The sequence below is a fragment of the Pelodiscus sinensis genome, chromosome 7, assembly GCF_049634645.1.
Source record: "Pelodiscus sinensis isolate JC-2024 chromosome 7, ASM4963464v1, whole genome shotgun sequence".
In the NCBI taxonomy this organism is placed as follows: Eukaryota; Metazoa; Chordata; order Testudines; family Trionychidae; genus Pelodiscus; species Pelodiscus sinensis.
Window position 1 is genome coordinate 28,492,161 of NC_134717.1, and position 19,215 is coordinate 28,511,375.

The window sequence follows — 19,215 nt, forward strand, 5'->3', positions numbered from 1 at the left end:
AAAAGGGGATTTATAACAGAAACCATTCAGCAATCTTCACAATAACTCTCACAGAATACTTCAAGCCTCAGGCACAGATTATATTATATTATAACTTCTGAAAATATGACCCTGGGTTTGGCAGAGGATGGGGATTTCATTGGTGGAGAAAAAAATTGCAATTGTTTACTTTGGTAACTTTCACAATGTACTATAAATAAAAGTTAAAATAAATCATCTCATGGCCATTGTGATTCTCCACCTTTCTAAAATATTTAAAATCTGGAAGCTGGCTGTATTAGAATCAGACTGAATTTGTGTGGCCTGAAAACAATCGTGTTTAGGAAACAGAGCGTAGGGGAAAAGAGACCCTCTCACGATGTGACAAGTTTGTTTCCACATGTGATCAGGCTGATGAGGGCTAGCTGGCGGGGGGGGGGGGGGGGGGGGTGGTGAATGGCTCCTTTGATTGCATTGTGCGTGCTGATTTCTGCGAACCGCGCGCAGAGGGACTACGAATCCCAGCTATCCCCGGGGCGGGGGGCGGCTCTGTAGGAGGCGGCTACCGAAAGGGGGCTTTGTGCTGCGGCGGGGGTGTGCGCTTGTCTGGAATCGGAATCTGCTGCGGCTCGCCTGAGTTTTGTAGTCGCTGCGATCCCTTGTGTTCTGTGGGGGGCCAGCCAGCGTGTATGTGTCAGAGGCGACAGCAGCAGCCACATCGGGGGGACCCGGGGCCAAAGGGGGACCGCTAACCCGGAATCATGTATCTCACCCTCAGGATTGCGAGCAGGGAGTGGAATGGCAATTGTGCAACATGCAGCTAAAATCCCGGTTTCCTACCGAGCTCTCCAGAAGAAAGAGAGCGCGCTTGCCCTGGCGGGGAGGGAGAGGAGAAAGCCAGCATGAAGGTTGAAGATTATTTCCACGGCTGGTGCTAGAGGGAGACCTAGATCCGTGCAGCTCGCTTCCCCGTGGCTGGTGGGAGTTTTTGGAGAGCGGGGGGACTCGGCCGGATCGGGCTCAGCCAGGGAGGAGGGGAAGGCGCGTGTGGGGAGGGGGCGAAGGAATAACGGAGAGAGAGGCGGTGCGGTGCGTTTCCGATTGCACGCAGACTGAGCCGGGGGGGGAGAAAGAAAAATCGCCCCTGTCCGAGGAAGGGCCATCGCCATGGGCAATGCCGGGAGCATGGATTCGCAGCAGACGGACTTCAGGGCTCACAACATGCCTCTCAAGCTGCCCATGCCCGAGCCAGGCGAACTGGAGGAGAGATTTGCCGTCGTCTTGGTGAGTGCAGGTCCGCCCCGCGCCGGAGCAAACCGGAGCCCGCGGTGGGGTGGGGTGAGGGTCTGCCGTAGTTTCCATCCCCTTCCCCCGGCCGGGACGCCCTGGGCAGGCGGTGGTGGAGCCTGTGCGCGCGGCTGGGGCGGGGTGGGAGCGAAGCTGCAGCCTCCCCGGGCTGGGGGGGTTCGATTTCCAGGGGTGCGTGTCTGGGAGGTGCAGCAAGGAGTGAAGCTGCCGCCGCCGCCGTAGGAGCCGCTCCCCCATTGTTTGAAGGGAGCTGGGCACCGGCTGGGCCGGTTGCTCCCCCCAGGCCATGTAACGCGGGGAGGCGGCCCGCGGGGTTCGGAAGCGGCGGCTGGGGGCGCGGCGGGCTCTGGCAAAGTTCCTGCGGGGAACGCAGCGCCAGGAGCGCTCTGCAGCATCCCCCTCGCAAGGGGCCGGCAGACAATAGCCGGGCTGGGTCGAGCCGAGCGCGGGGTGTGAGAAGTCACTGGGGCGGAATCGAGGCGGGGAAGAGTCGGGACCAGCTTTGTGTGGGCTAAAGCCTGCCCCGGAGAGGTGAAACCGCGTCGCTTCCCTGGTGGCCCTGCCTGGTGTTTCCCCTCAACAAGGCAGCTTCTCCTTCCCACCTCGGATCCGCTCCGGATCCGCGCCGCTTTCCTTTGTAAAGCAGCCACCTTTTACCTCTGTTCCGCGCGCGCAGTTTTCAGAGACATGGCTAAATCTTGGCCGCGCCGTGTGGTGAGATGCAGGGGGCGTGGTGTCTCTGGCTGTCCAGTGAAGGGGTTTGGATTAACTCTGGCCCCAGGACTCGGCAGGCCAGATTCTGATCCCATTCACACCAGGATAGGTCATGTGACTATTGCCCCCAGACCATTATAAATCTGGCGTACGTGATTTGGGAATCTTGCTCGGTGTGTGTGACCCGCAAAGTGTTTCAAGAATGTGCAAAAGGTTGATCAGATTCAGGCTCTGTAGACTTCCACTATGATGGTCTTGTGTATTCTCAGAGTTACATCGTTAACCTTTCAGTACAAACAGCTTAAAAGAATCGGATGAAACTATCTACCACGTGTTTTAACAATGTGTTCTGTTGCAATGGCAGCTATACTGAGGTGTTCACAGTTTAAATATTTTGTGAAATACTTTTTGGGAAATAAAAGTGTCAGAGTGCATTGTAATTTATTTGCAAAGACTACTTATTTCCTGTAACACCATCAGTTGTGTTTCCCTGTCTCTGAACTGTGTGGTTTTCTTCTAAATAGGTTCAAGTCCAGCTAAAAGCACTTATGTGGTATTGAGAGAACAGTCTACTTTGCATTTGTCTTTACTTGCCTCTTTAATTTTGGGAATGCTAGTCCTCTGGCCTGCTAGATGGTGCCCTAGAAAATACAATATGTAATAAATTAGCATTACTTCTATGCAAACACACAGTATGAGAGTATATAAAATATGTCACATATATGCCCTACCTTCACAATACAAAGTTCTTTCACACTAGTAATCATTTCTTTTATATGGTTTCTATCTGGATTTCATCTGGTAATGTCTTTATGTCTAAAAAGCACTCTAGCATGCAAAATGTGAGAGTTAGAGAGTGGGAATGAGCTTGTGGCAGAGGAGGCATTGGCACATGATTTTGTTGTGGTAGAAATCATAGTAAGAAATGAATTCTGTTAATCTGAGAAGATTAGTTTTTCCTAATATTTAGAGATTTCGGTATTGTAATTCATTAATAACATATGCCTTGGGTTAATCTTTAAGAAACTATTGTCAAGTTATTAAAAGCATGGAGTGTTTTGTAAATGCTAAGTTTCCTAGTCTCAAGTTCAATACTCATATTTTCTTTTTCTTTTTTTGAATGAGTTAAAAAACATTAACACATTTTAATGTAAAATATGTGTTGGGCGTGTACATGTGTGTGTCAGTCACCAGATTTAAAAGGAGATGTGTGGTGTGTTTGCAGTTTCTAGAAAACTCAGCCAGCTGTCTGGGAAAGGACCAAGAGAAGGATCTAGACGAAGCAAAATTCCAAAATATATTGAAGTAAAATGCAAAAATCAAACAGCTAGCCCTTGCATGGAACAATTATTTAAGTACTGACATTTCCTGCTATTATTTCTGGTGATGTGTTTTCATTACTTTGGCTATTAAATGTAACAGAGATGCATATATCTTGTAGACTCAGTATGTCTTTATCCACATAGAATACATGATTCTCTATTTGAAATCAAATTCCCAGAACAGCCTACAAAGAAAGGACATAATTTCTGTTGAAGTTATAGAGTATGCTCTAGGAAAAATGCATAATATATTTTGACCTGCATTTAAATATTTTGAATACATGATATAGATCAGCAAAAATATTACATTCTTTTTATGCAATTCTTATTTGTGAAAATGATTTCCTTATATACAATCAAGACCCTGCCCCACACACAGGAAGGTATGGGGAAATGAACACAAGAAAACACGTATACTGTAACCTGAATTCATTTTAAATATTAAGTTATAATCACACTCTATAACCTTCTTTTCTGTGTTGTGAACTATTTCCTGTTGTTGGAGGAACAGTTCCTAGACTCAAATTAATAGGTGTTTAGACTATTTCTGGTTAGACCCAGACCCAGTCAGATTATCATGTCTAAGAAAAGAATAAGCCTATTCAAGAAATGACCCCCTACTGATATACCAAATGGTAAGGTGTTATTAAACATATTAAGGTAGCCTGAGTCAGCTTTTGCTTTTACCAGTGTAAATCAGGTGCAACTTTATTGAATAGAGAGTAATTCTGATGTACTATGTTGAGAGATAATAATCCAGCTTATTATGCATAAACCTAAGGACTAAAAAGACTAGAAGACTAAATCTGTATCAGTTTGTGTCAGTGAAGAAAAACTGCTTTTGAATAATGATCAGTGGCACAATCCGTCTGTGAATGTTTTTAATGCAACTATATAAGCTATAGATTTGATCCAGCACTCCTGCGAAAGTAAAAGGCAATATTGCCTTTCACTTGAATATGTCATTAGCTGACGGCAGGTGTCAAAGGCCCATTTCTGCAGCCTTTACTCCTGGGAGGTGGCATACAGTATGTGCTCTGACTCCTGGGAATGGTCTGTTGATGACAAGATCACTCCTCTGATTAAGGGCTCCAAAGTTGGGCCCAGATTTTAAGAGGCTCACAGGCCATTATTGGAACAGGAACAAAGAAGTTGCCCCAATGTCTTGGTATTACAGATGATGTCATGATGATTAGAATTCATCTCAGCTGCTAAGAAACTGTTTGACCACTTCACAAAAGGAAAGTGGCCTTCCTGTGACTCATCTCTTTCCCCTGTCCCCCAGGCCTTCATGCTTGTTGTCAGAATGTTTCTGTGATCCACCCATCCAAGCACCATAATCTGAGAGTCATAGTGATAGAGCAAATGTGAAAGAAATAGTATCCTTACAAAATGGAAGGAATATAGGGGCAAGAGATAAGTTTGAGAAATAAGTTGCAATAGACATAGTGTCTGAATAACTGACATTATTTTGAAATAACGAAGTGCGTATCTACACAGCAAGCCATTATTTCAAAATAATTTTGAGCTAAAGGACATCTTACTCCAACTCTTGTAACTCTAATTTCACGAGGAATAAGGGAAGTTGAAGAAAGAGTGTTCTTCCTTCGACTTTGTGCTATGTAGAAAGCGCCAAAAGCCAAATTAATCAATTTCGACTTTGAATACACAATTGACACAGCTGAAGTTTCATATCTTAATTTGACTTTTGCTGTGCAATGTGGATGTGCCCTATAAGGCCTAATTTGGATCTTCCTTACAAATTACATGAGGGGATCAGTCTAGCATTCCTTGCAACGCTAGACTGCCACTGTAGTCCTAAAAGGGCTCGCTGATAGCGTCAATGTAATTCTTAATGTAAATGAAATTAGCAAAGCTGCTTAAGACATTGCACAGAACAGCTATTTGTTTGTATGCAATAACAATTCTTCTATGTTCTTGTATGCAAGCAGTGATGTGATATGTACAAGAATTATTCTATTCAGATCCAGAAAAGAGATTTTAAGCTTTACTTTTCTGTTCTCCAGCAAAGTCAGAGTAGAGAGCCACAGAGATGGAAAAACATTGAGAACATGTGTGTTTATGATCGAAAGCACAAGACCACCTTTTTAATGTAAGTGCCTGGGTATCAACTGTTCTCTTCATTCTCTCCCTTTGAAATTATTCTCCAAAATAACCTATCAAACAGTAATGCAGTCCGTTCAGCAGATATGTGAACTGTGACATGCACAGGTGTGTGTATATGTGGCAGAAATGCTGCTCCAATTAGCAACTGCTAAACTGCTAACAACTCAACATTTGAGGAGGGATCACCCCCAGAATAATTTGTCAGACTATTTTAGTGGTGTAGCAGCAGCGGGGGGCATGAGTTCCAGGCTCTCGCTCTTTTTGAGTTTAAGTTCCACACTGGGTGCACTAAGCAGGTTTCTTTGCTGTAAAGCAGTGCTGACAATACCACTGAAGATGTATTGAGAGGTACAGCTGGATGGTACTCACCTCAAGTAGAAATTAATTTTTTCTCCAGGACTGGCTGTGTCACACTTCTCAGTTCCTACTACAGTGAAACCTGGAGAGTTTTCTCTGCTCTATAATACACATTCTCTATGTGTCTGTCAGTATAAGCAAATCTATTTTGGGTTTGTCTTAGATACTTTGACCATAGTATCTGAGCTCAGACTTGGGCAGTGAAAAATTGGTCCAACTAGCCATAAACTCTTCAGCACTGGCACAAGCTTCCCCTCCTGCTAGAAGTGTCTCCTTCAGATTGCTGGCGTGGGTGGGGGTTAGCTCTTTCCGGGTGCTGTGCCTTCCTCTCATAGTCTCCTTAATTACACTGTTTCAACCTGCAGTCTCTCTCACTCAGGAGAGCCGGCAGCCCCATTGGGTCCCCAAGGGGGGTGGGGGAGAGGAAGAGAGAGAGAGAGACAGTGTGTGCAAGGAGTTTCTGCGGTATCAGAAAGGTCAGGGCCTTGGGTGGAAGGGCTGGGGCTGGGGCAGCCAGCCTCCATGCTGCCCAGATGGCATGGTGCAGTGCTCTTCTCCCCACCTCACTGGCCCTCAGAGCTGCACAGAACTGTGCAGTTTAGCACTCTCACAGCAATTCTAAAGGACTCGGGGCTCCACCAATGCTGCTGTAGTAGCATTGGCCAGGAGCTCCAGGCTCTTTAGAAACTCCAGGCCCTTTACCCTCACTGTCCATTGGCTCGCTCTCGCTCCAGAGGCTGCAGCATCCTGTTTGTGATTTGGTCCTCCATTAGGTCACTATGGCCTTCCTCTTCTAAGGCATGAAAGTCTTCAAAGGTGAACTGTCCCAGGTAGTCTGCTCTCCTCTGTCTGGGTTGTGCCACTTCCCTAATGGCATAATGGGACCAACCATTACCCAAGGTTCCAACTCACGGGCCTTCTCATCAACAGCTAAGGTCTGCCCTACCCTTCTCTTGCTGCTTTTGCCCTGCACCTTCACAGCTTCTCTGGCTCTCTCTCCTGTCTGAAAAAACTTGAAAAGCAACTAATAGTCTAGTAGCACCTTAAACTCTCTCTGAATTTGCCAGCCCAAACTCCTTCCTCCTAGGCTATCTATTTCTAAGCCCTAAACACAATTCTTTCTTCTAGGAAGTCACGGCAGACTATTTTCACTGCAACCCTTCTCAGCTTCTGGGCTTTATACAGGCCCCTCCTGTTCCTGTCCCACTGAGCCTCATTTAATGAAACTCTGTTCCCTGGCTGCTCCTCCAGGTGTAGTCTGGGGAGTTAATTGGTCCACCTGGCCAGCTTAATCCTTTTGAGCCTTGGGTGGGATGAACACTCCATGACAAGCACCTAGAACTTCTAGCAGTTCTGTAAAGCATTCTCTAAACAGCTTTACTTACTGCAGCTTTTGAGGGTGCTAAGGGGAATGGGCTTTCACAGGTTTTACTACTGTGCAGTGTGCCTTCAAGTGTTTTACTTGTCACTTTCAACACCTGGAGCCCATACTTAGCTGCCCGGACATTTGAGAGAGACATTTCCTGTGCTGGCATATATGTAATATGCGAACCATGGGGAAGAAAGTGGAGGATTCAGTCTTCTTGACAGTGGGATTTTTGTTTTTTTTTCCCCAACAAATGGCCCCATCTACACAAGGCTTTTTAGTGGTGAAACCTCTTACGCAAAAAGAACTGGCAGAAGATATGCAAATGAGAGCATGATTTGTATATCCTCTTCCGCAAAAAAGAGTAATGTAGCCGTAGCCTAAATGGCCAGTGGAAGGTGCCAACTAAAGCGACAACCAGATTTCAGTGGATCATGTGCTTGCCGTGACATGCACAACCTTTCAAGTATGTGGGAACCTCCTGCTTGAGCAGATTTTTCCACAAGTTTTTCCCTCCTTTGACATCATGAGCTAACTGTCCACAAATCTAAGGAGCCTCCACTAATTTATTTTGAATTGGAAGCTGTTGATAATCATGTTTAAGCCGTTTGTAGGGAAGTGGGCTGTATGTGTTCATAGCCACCATCCTTCCAGCACTATGCTCTGATGCAATGAATTCAGGGTTTGGAGACCTGGTAATAAAAGTTATACTTCCAAATGGAGCTAACAGCAGGGTGGTCCTTCTCTAAACTTTGAACAGTGGTGTGTGTTTTATAGATGACAAATGGCGTGGCGGAGGTGGCCAGGGTAGAGTTAGCAGAATGGATTGTTGTCTGAGGAACTGTGATAGACATTATTTGACTGTTGGCTCATGTATCTGTTGGGATGTTAACAGGAAACATGCCCTGGCCATCGCAAGGTGTTATTTCATAATGCAAATATGTGATTTGTGCCTGGTTCCATAGGCCCAGCTAAAACCCTGTTCTGAAGAACTGAGAGAATGTGTGGGAGGTGTGACATTAAAGGTTTTCTAAAAACTGGATCTAGTAGCACCATCCGTCTGCATAACAACTTTCCAGTGTTCTAATTCTAAGCATCCGAGTGCCCCAAGTATCGGTTCTTGGACCAGTTTTTTTCAACATCTATTTATGACCTGGATGAGGGGATGGATTGCACCCTCAGCAAGTTTGCAGATGACAGTAAGCTAGGGGGAGAAGTAGAAAGGGTCCAGAGTGACCTAGACAGGTTAGAGGATTGGGCCAAAAGAAATCTTATGAGGTTCAACAAGAGCAAGTGCAGAGTTCTGCACTTGGAACGGAAGAATCCCAAGCATTGTTACAGGCTGGGGACTGATTGGCTAAGTAGCAGTTCAGCAGAAAAGGACCCGGGGTTTACAGTGGATGAAAAGCTGGATATGAGTCAACAGTGTGCCCTTGTAGCCAAGAAGGCTAATAGCATATTAGGGTGCATTAGGAAGAACATTGCCAGCAGATCCAGAGAAGTGGATTCCCCTTTATTTGGCTCTAGTGAGGCCACATCTGGAATATTGTGTCCTGTTCTGGGCCCCCCACTATAGAAAGCATTGGAGAGGGTCCAGCGGAGGGCAACCAAAATGATTAGGGGGCTGGAGTGCATGACCTATGAGGAGAGACTGAGGGATTTGGGTTTGTTTAGTCTGCAGAAAAGAAGAGTGAGGGGGGATTTGATAGCAGCCATCAACTTCCTGAAGGAAGGTTCCAAAGAGGATGGAGAAAGGTTGTTCACAATAGTGATGTATGGCAAAACAAGGAACAGTGGTCTCAAGTTACAGTGGGGGAGGTCTAGGTTGGATATTAGGAAAAACTATTTCACTGGGAGGGTGGTGAAGCACTGGAATGGGTTACCTAGGGAGGTGGTGGAATCTCCATCCCTAGCTGTGTTTAAGTCTCGGCTTGACAAAGCCCTGGCTGGGTTGATTTAGTTGGGATTGGTCCTGGCTTGGGCAGGGGGCTGGACTTGATGACCTCCTTAGGTCTCTTCCAGCTCCATGAATCTATGATACTAGGAGGAACTTCTACTCAGGCTCTCCTACATCCCAGATGTGTCCGCATGCCTGGCATAAGGCTGCAGTGAACATGCTTACAGGCAGAAATATCGGTGTCTAAGCAGCTTTTACTGCAAAAATTCAGGTGCTGGGATTGTAGGCACCTATAGGATTGGGGGTGAGCTTGTGAATTTCAGTGGAGTCAGATTCTGGAATTTAGTCCTCTATAGTGGCAGGTTAGATCCTAAATCTTTTTGTGGCTCCAGCGCTTGCTAGCATGATTGTGATACAGGAACTGACTCTGATTGTACACATATGTAGCTAGTGTAACTCTGAAATTAATGGAGTTATGCTAGGTTGAAACCAAAACCAGGTCAACTGTATAATATAATAGAATTATAAAAAATACACATTAAAAAGACCAAGTAGCTTTTTTGGTTTTTTTTGTTTTTGGTAAGACCCCTGCCAATACAAATGTGAGTGTTTTTTCCAGACCATTTTAAAGAGATTTGGTCAATGACACTTCCCTCTCTTCTTTTGAGGAAATAGTCTAATAGACCTTATCATTTGAAAATGTCTTAGGGTACATCTACACAGCAGTGTTATTAAGGAAAAACTGACATTATTTTGAAAAAACAAACCGCGTGTCTACACTGCAAGTCACTATTTCAAAATAATGTCGAGATGGAGGACTTCTTACTCTGACTTCTGTAACCCTCATTTCACGAGGAGTAAGGGAAATCGAAGGAAGAGTGTTCTTACTTCGACATTCTGCTGTGTAGTTAGCTTAATTTGGATTCTGGAGCTATTTTGACTTCAGCTATGCAATTGATGTATCTGAATTCAGCTTTTTCCCTGCAGTGTAGACGTGCCTTTATTGGCAATTGGTGTAAATTAATAGGTTGAAATAAAATTGAATGGTAAACACATGTGAAACTGGCTCATATATCATTCAGTAGTGTTTGTAAGTTCTCCTGCTTATATGTCAATTAAAAAGATATTATTCATTTTTTGTTTATCTGAAATAAATGAATACTCCAAAGAATATTTGGCTACTAGCATGTTTGAGGTTCACAGCCCTTAAATGAATTGCAATGTTTAAAGACGCAAATTATTTTTAAAATATTCAGGCTGATGTGTAGTCATGTATTTTTCTCTTGGTAGCGTATTTCCATATCAAATAATCGCCTTAATTTATTGAGCTTTACTGATGAAGGTATGAACCAATTCTGTCAAACTTCATGTGTCACTTGCTCTTGCCTTTAGTAAACTCTGAATAGCCTGAAAGAAAGTAATAGGCTTGCTCTAAAAAGATCTAGATGAAAAGGATTATTGTATGGTCCTATATTAGCAGGGCAGAATCTATACATCACAAGGAATTTCTCTGTGAATACCCATTTTGACATTCTAGAATAAAACAACAAGTTTGAGTGTTGGTGGTTTTCTCCAGGTCTAGTCACCATGCAGGTGCACGTGAGGTTTCTAAGGGGTGCAGAAAAGTAAGTCTGATCTTGCAAACCCATAGTTTCATGATGGTGGTGGTGATGATTTATTTCTGTTTAAGTAATCCAAATTATTCTGGGCACTGTATCTACCTATGGACTGAGACTTTTCATTATGTATTTGTACAACTAACAGGATATCTTGTGTAACAGAAGCATAGGTGGTTTGTACTCCTAGAAAATGTCTGATTGGTTTATCTTAGTCCTTAAGGACTAGACCGCACCTCCCTTACTCCTTCAGGAGTCAAGTGGGTGGCAATACCTGGGCCTAAGAGGCTAACTCTACATGAAGACTGTCTCCATATATGATACAATTATTACTTTTATTTTTCATTTAACAATAAATAGACTTTTGAAAATGCAGAAACCTCTGCTCAGCCTTAACTGTGGTGCAGCTACAGTACAGGTTGCACCTCCCTTAACCAGGACTATCTAGTCAGGCAACATCGATGGTCTGGCAGGACCATGGGTGTCCTGGACCACAGAGTCTAGGTATAAGGAGGTTGGCCTCAGGGCAAGAGAGGGGACGCAATTCAGCCAGGAGCCCCTTGCTGAGGGAAGGGGGCACAGCAGGAAGTTCTGGCCTCTACTGCCGGGTTGTAGCGGGGGACCAGCAGTGGCCACAGAGTCCCGGCAGCCATGGAGCCTCAGTCCCAGCAGCCGCGGAGACCCTGTAGCCCCAGGAGCTGTGGCAGCTTCAGAGCCCTGGCAGCTGCAGAGCTCCAGCTTGGGGAGCCATGGCCATGCAGGCAGTAGCAGAGCTTGGCTGGAGTCCTAGCTGGGGGCAGCACAGGTCATGTTGGGAGGCACCTCCTCTCGTTCGGCAGATCCCCTTGTTTGAGACCAGTTAGGTTCTGGGGGTGCTGGACGGGGGAGGGCCAACCTATATTATAAAAAGGTTGCTCTATAGTCTATAGAAACACATAACTGACTCTCATGGCTCAAACTCATCATTGAAACGCCTCATCTTTTAAATTCTTTTGTGTGTAGTGTCCACTAACCTTTTTCTTTTTTTCTTTTTAGATCTTTTCCAAAATGTGCACGAAACAGCATTGTTTAAACATGCTAACTTGAGTATAGTACGGTATGGAGACTATTTTCCTCCTGTGGAAAACTGTAGCCAAGCCATGCTGTAGTTTCCCACTCCTAGTGTGGATTGTGGTATGGTTTTATAACTTAGTTTTTAGAAGAAGAAAACCTATCTACACTAGCTGGTAAATCTGTATCTTAATTGTCCCTGAGATCTGAGAGGGTTTTCTTTTTGAAAAGTTTACTACTCCGTGAACTTAAAATAATAACTTCCAAAAATTCACAAATGTAAGGGGAGTGACGACACCCTACCTCTGCTTTTAGTTTTCCTCTATCAGTTGCTAGGATGACTTATACCTCCATTCCTGTGTTGGGGAAAGAGAAATCACACTGAGCTAAGGAATGATATTTTAGATGGAGGGTAATAGAAAGGGCACCTGTGGTCCCACTTGAGGTCTTTATTTAGAAGTATAGAGAAGGTTGGAAAAATCATCAGGAGCACGCCTCTCTCAAAATATTACCTCTGAATGATTGATTAGTAGATCAAAATAATGAGGTGGTGTTTAACTTGAGCAACCATTATGCACACAGCTGGTATTGTTACTGGTGTAGGCAATTTGTTAATGTTTAACAGCCTGTGCAAGGCCTCTTTTTATGATACTTGTTGAGTGTGTGTGTGTGACTGACTCCTAAGTGCTATGCACCAGTGTCTTGAACTAATAATTCCCACAGAAGTTGAGGAAAGTTTGCCATTTAACTTCAAAGTGAACAAGATTAGACAGCATATAAATATTCTGAATATTAATGAGCTGGCACTTCATGAAAGATGCCATCATTGAGCTTCCTGAGTAAGGAATTGGCCTATACTATCCGTGTAGGTGGCAAAGGGCATTTTTAATTACTACAGAGGTAAAAGTAATCACTCAGGCTATGTCTAGACTGCAAGCCTCTTTCGAAAGAGGCTCTTTCGAAAGATACTTTCGAAAGAGCCTCTTTCGAAAGAGAGCGTCTAGACTGCACGCGGAACTTTCGAAAGAGCAAGCCGCTTTTTCGAAAGAAAGCACCCAGTGAGTCTGGATGCTCTCTTTCGAAGAAGCCCTATTTACATTCAAGAACGCTTTCTTTCGAAAGAAGCACTTTCGAAAGAAGGCGTTCTTCCTCGTGAAATGAGGTTTACCGCCGTCGAAAGAAAAGCCGCGTTCTTTTGATTAAATTTCGAAAGAACGCGGCTGCAGTCTAGATGCAGGTGAAGTTTTTTCGGAAAAAGGCTACTTTTCCCGAAAAAACCCCTGAGTCTGGACACAGCCTCAGGAAGGAGTGGGGTGATCTACTATTTCATTAGATGTTTGCTCCCATTTTTGCCTAATGTGAATTACTGGCTTCAGTCCCATGTGTGCTGCATTCTTCCTGCAAGGTGCTAAGAACCCAGAACTCTACTGCCTTTAAGGCTCAGCACCTTGAAGATCTGGGCCCTACATTTGTAATTTTTCTCTTTGTCTTTACCCTTTGCCTTTCCCCATGTGAAGGATAGTCACACGAGTAAGATTTTGGAGGACTGGGTCCCAGAGTGTTAAAACGGTCTGCCCCAAAACGTTATACAATCTTAGCCCTTTTGTGAAAGAATTGGGAAGGCTCTTACCAAAAGAAGTTAGAAAGCTTTTCAAATGTGTATTAAAGCAGTGAGTAATTTAGCTGTGTTTATTGGAAAAGACAATCCTATTACTTTTTATGCCCTGGAATAAAGTACTTAAAATGCATGGGCTGGAAGCAGTATTTTGTTCAGAGAATAGGAAAAAAGTAAACAAACACCCTTCTCCCCCCATTGAACTCTGCTTTCTATTTGCTTCTACTTAGGTGCTCATACAATTTTGCTGTGTTTTGTGATAAATGTTGATTATCTGAGAAACTGTGCAGTGAGTTCAAATCATTTTAAAATAAAATAGCTGGCTACAGTTACACTTACTAATCGTTACCCTGTGTTTTGACTTATGTGAAAAGTTGTTAAAAATGTTATTTGGCTGGTGTGCAGTGGGATACTTTCTTTTTTTCTTTTTTTTTGTCACTGTTTGGAGTCCATATGCTCCGACACTGTCACATGGGAGGCATCATTTGCTTTGTTTCAAGCCAACAGTGGAGCTGGTTTGAATGGAGTCCTAGCTATTCTTAGTAAGGAAAACTGTTCCTCTTTCCTCTCTAATTTCATCTTGGGGGCCTACCCTGCACCTTTTGTACCCAGTATTAGTTTTGTCTTTGAGTTCAAAAGAAAGCTGTCAGAGGCCCATAATTTCAATATTTCAGTTTTCCTGTTGGAACACAACTCCCTTTGAGTAATTGTCAGCTTCTTATCTTCTAAGCTTTGGTCTACACTAGAAGAGTGTCCACAGTGCCAAGCCTGTTATTTTGAAATAAGGGTCTGGTTATTTTTAAATAACTCCTGCTTTCCACAAGGAATAATGCTTATTTCGAAATAGTTATTTCGAAAACCGATAGTGTGGATGCTCCACTGCTGCTATTTTGAAATAACTCTCCAGAGTCATTCAAAGTAATTACTTGCCAGTGTTTCCTGGGGCTCTAAGTCAAGGTAATGGGTACGTCTACATTTCACAGTTATTTCAAAATAAGTTATTCTGGAATAGTTACAGGGAAGCCGCAAAATTAGTCCAAGGCAGGATTCCCTAATGTAGATGTGCTATCTCAATTTAGAACCCCAAGAGGCACTGGAGAGGAATAACTTAGAATGGCCCTGGTGAGGGGCTGTTTCAAAATAGCAGCAGTGATGTGTCTACACATGCCTTATTTCGAAATAGCTATTTTGGAACAGGCATTATTCCTCGTAGAATGAGGTTTACAGATTTCGGAATAAACAGTCTGTTATTTTGAAATAATGGAATGGCTGTGTAGACGCTTGCATTGTTGTTTCAAAATAACACTAATTATCTAGTTAACACTAGTTAACAGTGCAATGTAGATGCATCCAGTGTGTCCACATTAAGGGAGCCTGCCTCGGACTAATTTCAAGGCTTCCCTGTAGTGTAGACACGCGATTTCAAAATAGTTATTTTGGGAGTTAATATTTCAAAATTTATTTTTAAATAATTTCCTAGTGTAAACATGCCCTTAAAAACACCTCAGGGAAAACTGCTCTGAACAAGACCAATGTTGGGACATAACTAAAAGATAGGTCTGACTGTCTTCAGTGCCAGTCCTAACTAATATAAAAAACGCCCAACCTTCAAGATTGAGTTTCTCTTTTCAGAATTTTGGCACAACTCCAATGTTGTCAGTGGCTGCAATTAATTATAATTCAACAACAGAAATATGAGAGTGATTAGGATATCCTTTTCATATTATTGTAACTAGGAATTCCTAGTATTGACTTGAACAATCAAATATGCTTGCTCATCCAACCGCACACCTGATCTGCCGGCATTGTTTAAAGATTTCTTCACAACATCAGTCTGCAGAGCATAAAAGACTAGGAGAGGGTGGCACTGAGAATTTAGAAGCAGGCAAGTATTACCATAGCTTTTTGTTACAATAACTATTGTTAATTCTTTGTGCAGGATGAGAATGTTGCATCCTCCAAACTGGCTTTAACATAGACTTGTGATGTGTGGCAGGGGAATGAATCTCCCCATTTAGGTTGCAGTGACAGCAAAAGATGCTTTTATCAGTATAGATGTTTTATAGATGCTGGCTGTTAGTACAGGAAAACTCCGACTTCTGACCACCCGAGTTACAATTCTCGCCCCCCCCCCCCACTTACAACCATTTTTGTAGGTGTGGAAGAGGCCAAAAATCCCCAACTTATGGCCCGCGTTTACGACGACACACAGTGCCTATTGTAAATGAGGGTTTGAGTTATGATGCCCCCGACTTGCAACGCTTCCCCGGGAACCAATCACATCGCAAATCGGGGGGTGCCTGTAGTGCCTTTTGGCCTTATGGATTGTCCAGGGAAGTATGTAGTAGAGGAGGCAAAGGAACAGACTCCTATGCAGCTAAACAGGAAGCTTCAGAGATTAAGGGAACACTGTTAATTTGAGTTTTAAAAAACCGACTTTTAAAATCAAGTTTCTGATAGAACACCTTTTAAATAACAAGGCCTGGAGTTAAGTAATTCCTTTACAAATTATGAGAATTTTTGGCTCCTTTGCTTATTTATGAGAGTTTTTTGCTCCTGTTTCCAGCAGAGGACTGTGGTTGGGCCTGAAAGTAATGTTAACCATGCTCAGTCTCATCCTTTTTTGTCCTTCCCTTTCCTCTTTGTGCACATCTGCCTTCAGTTTCAAATCAGTTTTGCCTGTTGATTACTGCTGAACGCCCTCTTGAAGAGCTTGGCACACCCAGAAGTCCTGATATCATCATGCTGTTTCTTGCATGAGCCAGGAACTGCAACTAACTCTTCAGCAAAGCAGCAAAATTAACCAATGACAGCATCCTGATCCAGCAAAGCACTTATGTGTATGCTTACCTCTAAGCATCTGAATAGTTTCATTGAAGTGAAGTTAAGAACATGCTTAGAGGCTTTGTTGAATCAGGACCACAGTGCTGTCAAATACAAAGTAGACACATACTGAGAAAAGAGAAAAACTTTTAATTTTCATACTCTTTCAGCTATAGTACACCAAAAGGGTTATATGTAACAGTAGACGTTACAGATATGATCTTCATGTTGCCAGGGTGTGCCTTTAAATGTACATGTACAATAGAGATAGATATGATGGGCTTAAGGCAAATAGTCTTTTTTTTATGGAGGCACAGGAAATTAACTCAAAGGTATCTGGGTAGCAAAACTGTACATTATATTTTACAACAGGGAAGCTTTTAAAAGTCCAGTCATATGATCTTAAAGCTGTCACTGCAGGACTTCTGTCATCAAAACTCGCAGCCTTATTTTATAGAGTAACTTGAATTATTGCTAGCTTTCTCCTCTGTTTTTTGGCATAGTGATGTGACCATTTGGGAATTTAGTATGGGAAATAAATGACAAATTTATTTATTTTGATTTTTAATTTATATTTATATCCTAAGCTCTAAGCATCTAATGAGCTAAAGAATATAGTAGGAAATAAAATTAATTGTTGAATATAATATACTGAGAACTACAAAATAATTGGTAGCAGAGGGCCTGATCCTGAAACTTAGGTAAAACTTCAGTGCCTGGCTGAAGGATGATCCAGTCATGATCAATGCTTTTAGATACTACTTCAAAACAAATTATAAAAAAAATAATAAATTCCTCTGGGTCAAATCCTATTTACCTTTAATTAAACAAGTAGTCCCAATGATTTCAGTGGGACACCGCAGAAAATCAGCAGGATTTGGCTTGTTGACCCATTGTGGGTTGTGTCTCAGCAGGCACTACAGGGCTGAGCTCTTAATACACGGAACAGTGTAACTGAAAAATGCTTAATTCTTGAAAAGAGAGAATAATTTCTTCCAGGAATTCTTAGTAGTCAGATCTGTAGATGATAGAAGCTATGAGATGTGCTAATCTGTTTTGACAGAATATCATTTTAATTGCACTAGTTATTTTGCTCTTGATCATTTAATCAGTTGATTGTAAAGTGCTTTTTTATAATAAGTCAGGATGCAGAACATTATGTACATAAATATGTATATTTGAATATGTATGTATTTAATTATTCCCAAACATTATACAATTTAGCTACTCCTAAAACAGGGCCTCTGCCTTTCTAAAATGTTTTGCAGCATAAAGGACTTTTATAACAAAATAATCTGAAGTTGCCACCGAAATTGTATGTTGTTTTAAATTTTCCTTCAGCTCTCTATTTTCTGTCAGTGTGCGTACTTCAGTGTATGCTTCAGGGACATTTTCATAAAGCAGCATAGTAGCCACGTTGTTTTAGACCTAAATGGTCTTTAGAGCAGTAGTGTCGAACATGTGGCTTTCATGCCTCTAAACTGTGGCCTTTGAGAGCAACTGTGTTAAGATGAAAACGTGTATTTGATTATGAGCTGGAAACATGCCTCTGATTTTTCAACTGAAATGTTTGAGTCACGATGGGAATGTGGTAGAGGGCATCTCTTCACCAACGACTCTCCACTGTTTGCCCTGCAACCCCAGGAAGTGCTGTGCTGGGATCATTCAGAGCATGTGCTGTCCTGTAACTGCTCTGACACTTCCGCTGCTTACCACTTGCTGCATTTCATAGGAGGGAAGACAGCAAAGTAGAGCTCTGCATGGATATGAAATTGGTATTGGCATCTGCAGAAATGATCTGAGGCTTTTATTTTCGAAAGAACTGTGTCTAGACTGCGGTTTCACTTTCGAAATAGCACTTTTTCAAAAGAGCGCCATGTCGCGATTATACAAATGAAGCATGGGAAATTCAAATCCCGGCTTCATTGCAACTTTGAAGTGTCTAATTTACATCCCTCTGTCGAAAGAGGGATATAGTCTAGACACACCCTAGCTCTCTGCTTGAGCTTGAGGAAGACAAGGACCTATCAAAGATTGTTTCTGTCTTCCATGCAGAAACCCAGGGCAGCTCAGAGGGATTAAAAATGGACAATGTGGGTTCTACTCTCCGTTGTCCCAGTCAGCAGGGGTCCTCAGCAGCACCCTCACCACTATCAGTATACTGAATTCTCTCAGACACTACTCTGTTACCTTTTGTTGTTACAAAGTTCGGCTCCCTTTCCACAGGCTGAGTATTGCAAATGGCGCAGAGCAAAACAGATTTTTGTCTGTTCTCCTTTTTTGAAATACGTTTTTCCCTCAGACTGAAAAGTTGGGACATTGTTGCTTTAACTCCAGTAACAAGGGAGGTTTTTACCTCCCACTCTGACATCTCCTTTGGTTGGAAGCAAAATCCAGTCTGGTTTCTCTTGCCCTTTCCAAGTACTTGCCATTCCAGCTGCTCCCCTGCATGGATGTGTTGGGAGAGCAGGACAGTTCCCCTCACCACTCTTGGGGTTCTTTGGGCCTTAAATGGGAGCAGGATCAACCTCCTAGTTTTCCAGTGTATGTCTGGCAGCTAGGATCAGGCATGATTTAAAATATGAGAAATAGGATTTTTTTAAAATGTAATTCTCTGGCCATAAGTCACTGTACAGTAAAGGGAATATAGATTTTACATCTGTTATTTGTCTGCCTATAAAATGTCTGCTTGCTTCAGGCCAAAAGCAAAGAATAGAGAGAGTTGCACAAATTGGCAAACTTTTCTAAAGTTTGTTAGAAGCCAGTAATTAAAATCAAGAAACAAATGGTTTAGTCCAGAAATTTTAGTTCATCTAATATTCTGGCATGTCCATGTTCTGACTTCATTTTTTCCTTCTTTCAATCCAGTATGCCGAGTAAATGAATAACACTTCTATACCTCTGTTGGTTTGGAACCAAACACGAGGGAAGAAGTAGGTGGCACAATTATTGAATGGCTCTGTAAAACAATGGTGATGAAGTTTGGCTTAGCTTCTTGAGCAGTTCTCTGACAAACATTTCCAATAATTTAGCATGTTTGG

The 19,215-nt window shown here is 42.8% G+C and overlaps 1 protein-coding gene and 1 long non-coding RNA gene across 5 annotated transcripts in view; one reads left to right on the plus strand and one right to left on the minus strand.

The window, feature by feature from the left end:
• LOC142830171 (uncharacterized) overlaps positions 1 to 2,013 on the minus strand; it is a 38,383-nt gene extending 36,370 nt beyond the window's left edge. The window contains exon 1 of the long non-coding RNA XR_012905165.1: positions 1,945 to 2,013. This is a non-coding gene — a long non-coding RNA (uncharacterized LOC142830171). The remainder of the gene's footprint in view (positions 1 to 1,944) is intronic.
• FMNL2 (formin like 2) overlaps positions 551 to 19,215 on the plus strand; it is a 286,160-nt gene continuing 267,495 nt past the window's right edge. For 2 of the 4 annotated variants that reach the window (XM_006125649.4, XM_006125650.4), the window contains exon 1: positions 551 to 1,263. In XM_006125649.4, coding sequence (XP_006125711.1) covers positions 1,147 to 1,263 — 117 coding nt within the window. In that variant the 5' untranslated portion in view covers positions 551 to 1,146. The remainder of the gene's footprint in view (positions 1,264 to 19,215) is intronic. The other 2 variants (XM_006125648.4, XM_006125646.4) reach the window with 1 other exon arrangement.